Genomic DNA, 13,522 nt, shown 5'->3' with positions numbered 1-13,522 from the left:
TTTTCGCACACGAACGTTCATGTCTGAATTGCGATTTTTCAGACATGAATGGGTGTGTTCATATGGGCATTTCGGACACCAAGAGGTGTGATTTATTCATATTATAAAAGGACAATTCTGTTCGTTTTCTATTGTTCTTTCTCATCCTTTCCTTCAAAAGAGAAACAACTATTTTTCAATTGTTTTCGCAGAGAGTTTTAAGAGATTTACTGGAATTGCTATCAGTATTCTCACCGTGACTTTGTTGTATCCTCAAGCGAATTTGCCAGAAACCTATAGCGACTTCGTGAGGCAAATTGATCCTAAAAGAGAGTGATTACATGTCTCAAAGTCTGACTACATTGTTACTCTATTTCCTCCGATTATTTTCCAACAGTGTCTTCCCATCATCTCTTGGAAACTATAAGCCAAACTCCAACGCTGGTCCCTTTAAATCTAATCTGTTGTGATGCATAAGAACCTCCACATTCACAGTAAAGAAAAGCAGCAACGTGCATATGCTTCGCTTGCCCGGACATCGTTCTAGTTACGGAATCACCTATGGAAAACCCGGCACATGTGAACTGGAGCATGTCCCTGGTTTTGGAAATGCAATGCATACCTATTTCAAGTCATTGTCGAAAACGACCATTTGCTACTACGTTAAAATAAACCCAACGAAACGCGAAGTGCCTCCACATGAAAAAACCCAGGTGCAATACATATCTGAAGGCTGATAACATAAATTGTTAAAGGCACAAAATGAGTGAGATCAAATTGGAAACAGCAACATTTAAGGAACTAGGTTTCTCCATCTTAAAGCCATCTTAATGGGTGTGTTGAGGCAAGATGTAAAGACATCAGCAGCAAATTCAACACTCTCATTCACTCCTGGCGAGCCCACGCGGACACCCTCACGAAGCAGAAAAAAGAAAGAAAGTCAAATCTGTTCCCATTCGCATTCGAATTCGTCATCACAGGTACTGTCGGTTCCAAAAAAAAAACAAAAAGAATGCAAATACGGCCTAGCTTTGGCTGCGAGGGCCAAGGATTCTTCGTCTTCGTTTTTCTCTGTGGATACGATTCTCGTCGGACAACAGAAACAAAGAAATTTTACCTGGTTAATGAGCGAATCTGAGGCTGCGAGTGGCGATTAAAAGAACGCTGCTCTAAATCGAAGAAACAAGCTCGAACAATGGAGAAGAGGAGTGGTGCGTGTGAACGAAAGAGAAGGAAAACGACAGCATAGGGTTTTCCAGGAAAATTACTTTTATATTTTTGATATGAGAAATCCTATCTGGCTTTATCTCACCTACCTCCCTAGGAATTTTTTTTTATCCTGGGCTATATCCTCTCTGTATATGACCTTATCATGTGTTGGACATTTTATCCGGACGAACAAACGCAGCCTAAGAGAATATAGTTTGGATAAAAATATCCCACGGGAAGGTGAGATAAATGTGTACATGATTTCTTATCCTCATGGTCGAAAAGCTATTTTTCTCGAATAACAAACTTATTAACTTAAATAATTAAGATAAATACATATATTTAATAATATTAGGATCCTAAAATAAAAAAGAAAATTCTATGTAAGAAAAAGAACGATGGACAATTGTCCATCATATGTATTTGAATTTCTTTCTATTCTATGAAATATGTTTTTAGTGTATATATATTTAGTATCCATATTTATTACTTATTATATATATATATAGTTTATCATCAAATAGTTTTTTTGTTAAGGAATGATGGAAGGGAATAAAAAAGAAATAAAAAGAGAGGAAAAATAGTTCAAAAATAAGTAAATAAAAATGAAGTAGAAGTAGGACAGTTTTCAAATGAAGAAATTCAAACTTGAAAAAGGATCTTTATAATTCTCCCCGTCTCCTTCTCCTTCGTATTTCTAATTAATGTTGAAGCTTCACGATTCCTCCGTAGTTCTTTATTCACGTCAAAGCTTCATGAAAATGACGAGAGATTCGAAACTCATTCTCCTTCGTAGCTCTACGGTTCACGTCAAAAGTCTGTGATAGCAACAAAAAAGTTGAAGCTCCTTCTTTTCCGTAAATCTGTGGTTCCTGTTGAAATTTCACGTAAGTATTGAGAGAGCCAAAGCACTGTATTTTCCAGAATTGAAAAGTTGAATAATCATTTTTTTTCTTTTATATTTGGCGCATGCTAGCTAATTTACCTCATGAATGTCGCTGTACACAGTTTACTTTTTTTGGTCATATTATAACATGTGGCTCTAGAATGATGCAACGAGCTCTTTTTCTGTTTGAAATGTAGATCATACATTGATATGCCATTCACGGAGGTTATTTTCGTTTGTGCATTTGTGATTTCTTTAGCGGTGCACCATAAGAAATTCTTAGGTTTCCCGTTCGTGCACATTTAGGTTCATTTACATTAATATGCTATTTATATCATACAATGGATATGATTTGATATGAAATATTTGGTTTTATTGTTGCGATTCACCAAACAGTAGATAAGATATAATAAAATTTCTAAATTTCATATTCTACCCTCTCCAATCATATTATGACTAGAAATTCGCACTATCAAATGCAATATTGGAAGGTTTAACTCCTTTGTGGATATTGATTGTCAGAGTATGAAAAGCACGGCAAGTACCTCGGAGGATGTGTAGCAGTAACCATAACTATAGTCTATGTCAGCCTTACATGCCTGTCCAAGATCAACATAGAACATGTTCTCGCAAAAGATCAAGGTCAACCATCTTGGTGCAAGATTTTTCACCTTTTGGGCGAAACAAGTATACATGAACTCGTGCTTTTGGAAACAAATATTACATAAATAGGAAATTCTCTAAGTAAATTTGGACTTTCGTTCCTATGCTTTTGGACATCCAACTTGCATTGGGTTTTGGATAGTCCACATGATTCTATTTGATTTGGATTTTGCTTACAGACTCAAACTCGAAACATATTCTAACAAATATCTTTTCTTTGCTAATAATAAGTTTAGAGCATAAAAGCTTGAATGTTATTAGGATCTGAAGAACCGATAAATAAGCAAGACAGCCTTACAAGAAAAGGAAACCCAAAAGGACAAAAGGAAATAACCAATCTACGCTAAATGCTAGTCTACTGTTACCAAAATTACAATGACATAGCTGTACAATCCATAATATTCCCCCTCAAGTTGGGGCATGAGGATCCCGAATGCCCAACTTGCAGAGAAGAAAGCAAAAGCGATCTCGTCCAAGTGCCTTGGTAAATATGTCAGCTAATTGAAGGTGCGTAGACACATGTGAGGTAGCTACTGTTCCCGATCCGAGATGTTCACGAACAAAGTGACAATCGATCTCGATATGCTTCGTGCGCTCATGAAAAATCAGGTTTGCTGCAATGTGTAAGGCAGCTTGATTATCGCAGAATAATCTAGTTGGCTGCCCCATCCGCATCCCAAGTGAAGAAAGTAAACTTCGTAGCCATATGATCTCACTAACTCAACACGCCATAGCTCGATACTCTGCTTTTGCTGATGAACGCGAGACCGTGGTTTGCTTCTTAGTCTTCCATGAAACTGGACAGCCTCCTAAGGTGATAAAATAACCCGTAACCGATCGGCGGGTCAATGGGCAACTAGCCCAGTCCGAATCACAATAAGCTTTAAGTTCAAGAGAGTGAGGTTGTAGAAAGATCCCCTGGGCGGGGGACCGCTTCAAGTAACGAAGAACTCTCATGGCGGCATCCTAGTGACCTTGGCGAGGCTCCCGCATGAATTGCGCTAAGACATGAAGAGAATAACTAAGCTCCGGTCTGGTTATTGTCAAATATATAAGCCTCCCAACGAGACGTCTATACTTGGCCGGATCCGAGAGTAAATCACTAGAACATGTCGATAGGCGATGGTGCTGTTCCATAGGAAATGACGATGGTCGTGATCCTAGCATACCACACTTAGTCAAAATGTCAAGCACATACTTCCGTTGATTGAGAAAAAAACCAGAATCCATCCGTGTAACTTCAATGCCGAGAAAATACTTTAGAGGTCCCAAATCTTTTATCCGGAAGCACTTGTCCAAATAACTCTTAAACGAGGTACAATAGCTGGAACTATTTCCAACTATGATCAAATCATCCACATAAACTAACACTCCGATATATACGCTACCTTGAGTAAAAGTGAAAAGAGAATTGTCTGCTCCTAATTGGAGAAAACCATATTGTTGAAGTGCATCCGCAAACTTGGAAAACCAATTCCGCGAAGCTTGACGGAGCCCATATAATGACTTTCTGAGCCGACGGACACTGCCTTCATTAGTCGATGAGAATCCCGGTGGTAACTGCATGTAAACCTCTTCATCCAAATCCCCATGTAAGAATGCATTATTCACATCCATCCGATGTATTTCCCATCCCTTTGCAATGGCAACTGTCAACAAACATCTCACCGTCACGAGCTTAGCCACTAGAGCAAATGTCTCATGATAGTCGACTCCTTCCACCTGTGTAAAATCTTTCGCTACCAACCGAGTTTTGTAACGTTCAACACTCCCATCCGCATGCCGCTTCACCTTGTACACCCATTTGCAACCGATTGGACGTTTCCCAGGCGGTAGTTTCTCAATGGTCTAAGTTTTATTTGATTCGAGAGCGCAGATCTCTTTCGCCATTGCATCTCTCCACTTCGGATCTTGAGCGACCTTGCGATAGGATGTGGGTTCGATGTCTGAATCAATAGCAGCTAGAAATGCCACGTGACGATTAGAAAGACCAGAATAACCAATGAAGTGCTTGATAGGATGGGACGTACCTAAGGAGTTCGATGAAGTGGGTAAAGAGAGAGAGGGGGGCGTCACATGCCGTGCGGTGTAAACAATGAAGTCCTTAAAACGTCTAGGAGGATTCTTAATCCGATTCGAACGTCATGCCACCATATCTACTTTTTCCGGGATTGTTGCACCAACATTATCAAAAATCTTTGTCTGATCTCCCTCTTCCATGTCAAGTTGCTGATTACAGACAAAATTCGGATTGTCGGACCTTTCTGAATCAGCTGGGCTGCCCCCACTATCCCGCTCAGAATGACCCACTTGTTGTTCTGCTGCTGCTTGTTCTGGACTAGGCTGAGTTGATCCAAGTCCATCGGTTGAATCGTCGTATCGAATACACATTTTCGATAACTCCCCCTCAACCTTGTTACGATATGGCTGAGTTTGATTGAGTTGTGTATCGGCTCGGGCTCGATCTAAATCGTTGTATCGAATGATGGAAGGAACTCCATCAAAGAATAGTGGACTGCCCTTCTTTGGTTCGGCTGGTTGATTACTATTTGTAACAAATGGGAAAGTATCTTCGCAAAAACGAACATCCCTTGATACGAAGAATTGCCGTGTCTTCAAATCATAAAGTCACCAACCCTTCTTTCCTTGCGGATAGCCAACAAATACACATTTTCGAGATCTTTCTTGAAATTTATCTTTGGTTCGAACATGAGCATAGCATAATGAACCAAAGACTCGAAGATTTGAGTAATTAGGTGGTTTGCCGAAAAGTACCTCGTAGGGGCTTTTGTTGTCGAGCAACTTTGTTGGCATAACATTAATGAGATGAACTGCGGTCGAAACGCATTCACCCCAAAAACGTGTTGGAAGTGATGCCCGAAACATGAGTGCCCGTGCAACATTGAGGATATGCCGGTGTTTACGTTCAACCCGTCCATTTTGTTGTGGTGTCTCCGTGCAAGATGTTTGGTGCATAATACCTTGGGCGGAAAAGAAATTCTGCATCTCCCTTGATAGGAATTCCGACCCATTATCACTTCTTATCATTTTAATCGTACGATTAAATTGATTCTTAATTAGAGCACAAAAATCGATGAAAAAACGTCGTGCTTCAGATTTCTCACGTAAGAGAAACAACCATACACCTCGACTGAAATCGTCAACTATCGTCAAAAAATAATTGGCACCAAAACTGGATTTAATCTTATACGGCCCCCACAAGTCACAATGTATCGGCTAAAATGGGTAATCGGCTTTATTCATGCTCAAATCAAACGGAGAACGAGTATGTTTTGCTTTTAGACACACATCACACTCCTTATTGCCTCTATCCTCTGAATTTAGATTAATACCATTCAACTTTATTGTGCGGGATGGATGGCCGAGCCTCCGATGCCATATGTCCACGGATTCTTCTAGAATTGTCTGACATGTAAATGGCGCAATCAACACTTTCCGCAAGTAGTAGACCCCCCCTCGAAGCTCACCCACTCCAAGGATCCTCCTCGAAGTGCGGTCCCGAATTAAACATAAATTCGAGCAAAAGGTTACAAGGCAATCTATCTCTACTGATAATCGTGCAATTGAAATTAGATTGCAATTGAAAGTATGCACATAAAGCACTGCAGAAAGTTGAATGGAATTAGCAATCATCATTTTCCCAACTCGAGTGGCTTGTATTTTGCCTCCATTAGGAATATAAACCGGTGCACCGCCTTCAATTGGCAATGATTCTGAAAAATTCTCGAGACTTCCCGTCATGTGTCTCGAAGCTCCAGTGTCTAATATCCATTCATTCCGTAAATTCACAAAATCATTACCGACAAGTCTATCAGAATCATTTGTGTCTGAGGCAAGCAGATTCAGCAATTTCTAAAATTGATTATCAAGCAAGGCCTCCAAGCGATCAGCCCGCGACCTATTAATGGTCTGAACCGCATTCGCCCGATCCGGGCCTTGTGGATTCGGAGTCTTCACTCGCGGCCAACCTCGCTTCCATTGACTCTGTCCGGCCCCTCTATCCTGTCCAATGGGCTTCTTTCCTTTGCCCCATTCTACCGTGTACCATGCTGGGTAGCCATTCAAGGCCCAACAGATTCTTGTTCGTGTGGCCTAGCTTGCCACAATGCTCACAGACCGGCCTTGCTTCGGATGGCTGCTGCTGCTGTTTTCCGACATTGTTCGGTCCGCCTCCTCCTTTTACGAAAAAAACAGCTGCCTCTGGTGTCGAATCATGAGATCGTGCAACAAGTTTTTGACGTTCTTCGTGCACAATCATTTGATACACTTTATTCAGGCTCGGCATTAGCTCGATACTAAGGATGTTGGATTGTACTGTGTTGTATTCGGAGGTGAGACCCATGAGAAACTGAAATATCTTCTCCGTTTCCCGTTGTGCCACGAACTTGTTGTTGGCTCCACAGCAACAGCTCGGTTTCTCAAGATAAAACTCGAGTTCATCCCACAGTAATTTCAATTTGGAATAATATTCCCGCACTCTCTTCCCATCCCGCTTGAGAATATAGATTTCGAATTTGATTTGATAAATCTGAGTCTGATTTCCTTCCGAATACTGTTCTTTGAGATCGTCCCATAGTTCTTTCGCGTCCATAGCATAAGCGACTGTCGATTGGAGATCCTTCTCCATTGTGTTGAACAGCCATGCTAAGATTGTAGAGTTGCAAATCTCCCACCTTTCTCGCATCGGGTCATCTTCCTCCGGCTTTTGAAGTGATCCGTCGATAAAAGGCGGTTTGCATTTTGCTCATAATGCGATCAGTATACCACGTGACCATGTCAAGTAGTTGTCGCCATTTAGATTACAAGCGATCAGAACGTTGCCCGGGCCATCCGACGACTCGAGCCGATATATCGTTGGAATCTCAGCCCTCCTGGCCGAGCCATCTCCCTTCATGATAGTCTTCGATAAAATGGTGTCCCTTCTCGGGTTCTCGTCGGAATCACTCCCGTCCGCCATCCTATGAAAACTTCAAAAGAGATTCAATTGGTCCCAGAACTAAGATGCTCCGATACCATAATAAGTTTAGAGCATAAAAGCTTGAATGGTATTAGGATCTGTAGAACCGATAAATAGGCAAGACAGCCTTACAAGAAAAGGAAACCCAAAAGGACAAAAGGAAATAACTAATCTACGCTAAATGCTAGTCTACTGTTACCAAAATTACAATGACATAGCTGTACAATCCATAATAGCTAACCTGACATATCATTAAGTAGTATCAGCTGCTTTGCTGGCATTGGAAGGAAAAAGAATGTACAAATAGTAAACGCTCAAGAAAAATGTTTCGAGTGTCTCTAATGGCCTTTTGAGTATCAAGCAGTGGGTCAACTAGTGTTTAAATCTGGAAACCTGAAACGATAAAACTAGAAGCGAGAAAGTGTCTCATGGATTCTTCATTGCATGTGTTAGCAAGTCAATCAATGCTCGGATTATCCTGGAAGAATTTCAAACATTAAAGTGGAAATTTTCTCTATATATTACACACTACTAACAGTGTGATAAGTTCCTTGTCCATATTCTGGATGTTGCGAAAAACAAGCGATTAAACAAAAAAATAAAAAGATTGAAAAAATTAATCGAGTGATACGAGGTTAGGTAGATGTGACCTACTTCATGGTAAGAGCAACACGAGATTTCACTAGAGACCAAGAGATATAATGACAATTAAAACAGTACTCCAGCTCTTTATTTTGTCCAATCACCCACACAATGTTTAATCCTCACAATTGCTTGCCATCATACATGGCATGTCTGGTGCCTATATGGACGATTTGTTAAATTTCCTAATCTTTTGCCTTTTTTATCTTTCCTTTGCAGAGGGAAATAGAAAAAAAAAGAAAAAATAAAAAGGAAAGAATAGAAAAAAAAAGTCATAAACTTATTCCATTGAGGTCAATTCAGTTCTAAACTTTTAATAAAACCAATTTGGTTCTAAATTTTTTGCATTTGCGCCCATTGAGAATTCTGGCCAATTTTAATAGGAAATCGTCGACGCAGATGTCGACCATTTTATGTGGTGCAGCTGACTCTGGCATGGATTTTATTAGTATTTTTTTTCTTAAATTGAACTTCTAATAATTTTTTCTTACTTTTTTCCCTTTCTTTTGGTCAACCAGGGTTGCCGACGGCCATCGCTGACCCCTGAGTGAGGGCCAGCATGCCCTTCCCGGCCTCTAGCGAGGACCGCCACACCTAGAGCTGGCGGGGCCACAAAGGCCTTGGGTGAGGGTCCTCGCAGCCTCACTCGCCGTGGGGGAGATTGCCCTCGCCCAAATCTACCAAGGCCGTGAAGGCCCTTGCCGGCCAAAATGAAAAGAAAAGAAAGAAAGAAAAAGTAATTCAAATTTTAATTTAAAAAAAAAAGAATTTCACGTCGGCATCGGTTGCGCCACATAGAACGGTTGATGTTCATATTGACGATTTCTTGCTAAAATTTGTCAGATAGACTCAATTGGCACAACTTCAAATGGTTTAAGACTAAATTGATATAATTGAAAGATTTAGAATTGAATTGGTACCATTGCAATAGGTTCATGACTTTTTTGTTTTTGTACTTTTCCCCTGATAACTCTCCATCAATGGCGCATCAACGAGGCAAAAGTAGCAAGATTACCAAAGGTATAGATATAAACGCATAGCCCAACTTGGTCAAACACGGAATTGATGAGTCGGTCACCAAGTCCAAATCCGATCCGACTTTCCCCTTTTTGATTTATATTGCCGACCTTAACTTGGATATGCATCCGCCCGAAATAGCAGCCAATGGAGTATTGGCTAAGGACGGCCAAGATTACCTTGCTCCAAAACCTTAATATTAGGAAAACAAAATCTTAAATAAATTAATGCAAATCAATCTTAGGAACAATTTAATTCTCGTAACCAAAATTTATTCTTACATATGGAAGGCACAGCGTACATACAATAGCAAGTTTCTAAACCCAGATCTCTGAAACCGGTTTACGTCATCGGCCGGTGTTCTGCGAGAAGTAACAACGAGAACGTCGCCTCCATGTCGTTCATCCGATCTTTGAGTTTCCGGCGAAGGTCTTCTAATGAGCTCCTTAGCTCCCCGAGTTCAGGCAATCCGAGTTGATCGACCGGAGGTTGGCCCTTGGCAGCTCGTTTCGCTTTCACCATCTTCTCCAGCATCTCTCCTCGCTTCTCCTCGGCGTTCAACCGCTTGAGTAGATCGAGGAGTCGCTGGTTCAGGCTATCGTCGGTCGTGCTCTCGTCGCGAGATTCGGCATCTTTGCTCGTGCGCTCGTCCGGAGTCTTTTCCCGATTTTGAAACCGATGGACGATGGATTCGACGTTTGGGTGCCCGAACGAAAAGGGTTTGCCTCCGGGGGAAAACACCACAATCACGATCTGGACGGCACACAGGACCGCGAGCTCGCTCGCCTTCTTGAAAAGCCCGGTTCTTCGCTTCGAGAAAGTCACTTGCCTCGTGCTACTGTCTTTCAACATCGCGATCTCGATCTTCCGTCGACCCATGATTAAATTCCTTCGCCGCGAAGTTTCTAAAATCTCTTACTTTGATCAATTGCAGAGTACAATATGAAGAACTCTAGGATCCATTTTAACACCTATATATATAACCATGATTTCGAGACATTCGAGATTACTAATACTAATTTTGGAACCTTGTTACCATATATGAATTAGGGTTTACTGGCAAGGTGTTCCATAACTTGAAAATTAATTTATTCTTCCAGATTTTATATATTCAAATGTGGATGAAAATAGAATTGAAAATAATGAAAGAAAAATATAGCTTAAATTAGTAATAGAATGTAGTGATTGAGTTGAGGTAATACTAGAATTAAGCTGTAACTGCAATAGTTGGTGTTATTTTTGTGAAATTCAACATTTTGCTTAAATCTTGATTTGGAAAGACACGATGCATAAAAGAATGCAAATGATGAATTATTAAGAGTTTGTTTTTAGTTTCATTCATTTCCAATTTTGCCCTACTCCTCTTCTCTTCCCTTCCCACTTACCAAAAGATGGGAAAAAAAAAACTATTTTGGAAAGGGATTTATTACCATATTTGGAAATGTTTGTCATGTAGGTGAAAAATCAGGCAATTGAACAATAAACAACACTCTGACAAAAAAATAATAATAGTAAACAACACAAAATGAGGGAAAAGTGAACACTGGATTATGTGGCTCAGTCAATGTGATCTACACCATAAAAAAAGGATCATAGGTATTGAATGACACTCGAGTCACTCAAACACTTTCGGTAATTATCAGCCTCAAGTACACTCAACTCATACAATTTTCAACTTTCATAATTTCTAGCGAAACAATCTCTCAATCTCACAAAAGAATTCACATATCTTATCGGAAATTGACTGGCGACCAAACATTCTTGGATTCGCATCATAATGTAATTCACAAAAGCATGTACCACTTCTCAATGCACCACTTTTGCAAAAAAGGAACGTTCATGGAGGCCCGGGCCAGGTTCCGGTCTGATTGAGCCGGCCCATGAAAGCATAAAATCCTGGCCCATTAATTCTCTCGTAGCCAGCCCATTAATTCCCTCATGGCCATTAATCTAAGCCTTTCATTAGTGGAAACCCTCACCACTCATGCCTTGCCAAGTCGTCAAATCTTTTACTCTCCAAAAAATTTTAAAAAAAACCATTGCCCAACCAATGAGAATTCAAAGAATTTTTTTTTTTTGAAATTTTCCATCCAATAAGAATTAACCTTGCTCATGCCTCCCACTAATGAGAACCATTTCTCTCCCCATTTAAAAGCCAAAAATTCCCTTTCTCTCTCGGCTAATCCTCAAGTGGGCACTAACTCTCTCTACATGCATTGAATTAGTATTCGTGTATCAGACTAGAAGGGAAGACAATACATGCGGTGCAAGTTTTTGTTTCATATTCCATACATATATGGTACATAATGTATATGAAAAACACATAATTAACAAATTTGCAATCGTGGATACATATGTATCCTTATCATAGTGAAGCTACTCCCCTTATTGGTTTCAAACTAATATCGATTCACACAAGATAAATCTTCTAATTGATAAGTAGGACAAAGAAAGAGCTTTAATTTAACTAGTTTCTTTTTATCAAAATGTTTGCTTTTCTTCCTTCAACCCTTTGAGCGAAATGCAGCAAAAGGAAAGAAAATTCATGGACCGACCCCATTGTCTCCACGCGGTAGGAACTACGTGATTGCCCCAACGATGCCTTTGGCATCCAGGGGTCGCGGACCGACCATAAAATCTTGTTCAATAAGTGGAACGCATTAGCTATTCGCTCTTAGGTTGAGTAGTAAGGGTCGAAAAAGAGTAATTACTCATTCTTAAAACCAACATTCTTAACATCAAAGAGTCGGACGAAAAAGGGGGGAAATCTCTCTGTTCCTAGTTCTCTTGTAGCTGGATCCTCTGGAACCACAAGAATCCACTCTCCATTCTTGTCCATCAAGAGGAAGAAACACTAGAGCTCTCTCTCAAAAACTTCTCTCAAGAAGCTCTCGAAAAAAGCTCTACAAATCCTCTCTCGCTTTGAAACGTCCAAGTGCTTCCTTCATCTGTTCACGCCTCTAGTTCATCACCGATTACTTGTTTTCCACCGACCCTTATTCGGTTCTAGCTAGCTTGCCTTCGATTTCCAGCAAGTCCAACGACTTATTCAAGCTTGTTCATACATTTTTTTTTTTGTAAAGGTAGGTTCAATCTTACTTAATTTTCATCTCCAATGATTTCGGAGTTCTGTGATGTTTAAAAATCAGGTTTCGTTACTTTGATTCATCACGATTAATGCTCGGATAGGACAATCATTCTCTGAAGCTTGAGCCATGATATTTGTTGAATAATGATTGTCGATTGTGAACTAGGGTGTCTAGAAGAATGCTTGCACATTGATGAGTCTTATGTCCGGCCAAAGGATACTATGTTGATCGGGGTAGTGCCTGCTCTTTTTTTTTTTTTGGTCGAAGCCTGTTCTTTCATGAAAATGTTTTGTGATGAGTTTATGTTGATTTTTAAGAGGAATGAAGCCATGATTGAACCTAGAACTTGCTGAAATTCGATGGAAGCATGTTGATCATGGCTGTTCTATGTCAATTTGATGTTCATTTAGCCTTAATTTGTCATTGATTTGATCATATTGACATGTAGTGATATATGATGGATTGTCGTAATGAATCGATAGCGGTTTTCAATGAAATAAAAGGTCCTTACAATATTTAGAATAAAAGGTTAGATTTGATGTCAATTTGAGCTTAATTGGATGAGGAGTTGATGATACTAACATGGGTTAATATCGAATTGATACACATGTGACAAATTTACTCCAAATTAATTTTTTGACCATAAAAAATCCAAAACTGGTAAACCCGTGATAAATTTATTCTTTGTTAGTTTTTGTTAAATTTCTTTGTCAAATTGCTGAGTTGGATAACATGTGGCAATTAAGGGGTGTACCAAGAGTGTACCTGTCTAGAGTTTTTTATGGTATTAATCCAATTTAACATAAACTAACTAAGGGTAAACTTCACACCGATGTACCAATTTGGCATTTTTTATGGTAGATTTGTCACAAGTATATCAAGTTGGAATTTTTTATTGATTTAAAAATTTATTTTTAGGTAAATTTATCACCGATGTACCAGTGTGGAGTTTTTGGTAGTCAAAAAATCAATTTAGTGTAGATTTGTTATAGGTATACCAATTTGGGATTTTTTCTGATTTAAAAAATTAGTTTTGGGTAAATTTGTCATAGGTGTACC

The 13,522-nt window shown here is 39.7% G+C and overlaps 2 protein-coding genes across 2 annotated transcripts; both read right to left on the bottom strand.

Annotated features, from left to right (window-relative positions):
- Window positions 1-6,755: 6,755 nt before the first annotated feature.
- Window positions 6,756-7,715, bottom strand: LOC125316437. The gene is made up of 2 exons (XM_048284761.1): window positions 7,523-7,715; window positions 6,756-7,402 (listed from the first exon to the last, which is right to left on the bottom strand). The coding sequence occupies exons 1-2, from the start codon at window positions 7,713-7,715 to the stop codon at window positions 6,756-6,758; spliced, it is 840 nt and encodes a 279-aa protein (XP_048140718.1).
- Window positions 7,716-9,716: 2,001 nt separating this feature from the next.
- LOC115727990 (agamous-like MADS-box protein AGL29) lies at window positions 9,717-10,253 on the bottom strand. The gene has a single exon (XM_030658316.2). It carries the CDS (start codon window positions 10,251-10,253, stop codon window positions 9,717-9,719), a length of 537 nt encoding a protein of 178 aa, XP_030514176.2.
- Between the last annotated feature and the right edge of the window lie 3,269 nt (window positions 10,254-13,522).

Source organism: Rhodamnia argentea, chromosome 9 (assembly GCF_020921035.1).
Source record: "Rhodamnia argentea isolate NSW1041297 chromosome 9, ASM2092103v1, whole genome shotgun sequence".
Classification (NCBI taxonomy): Eukaryota; Viridiplantae; Streptophyta; class Magnoliopsida; order Myrtales; family Myrtaceae; genus Rhodamnia; species Rhodamnia argentea.
This window is presented reverse-complemented; position numbering and strand designations above follow the sequence as displayed.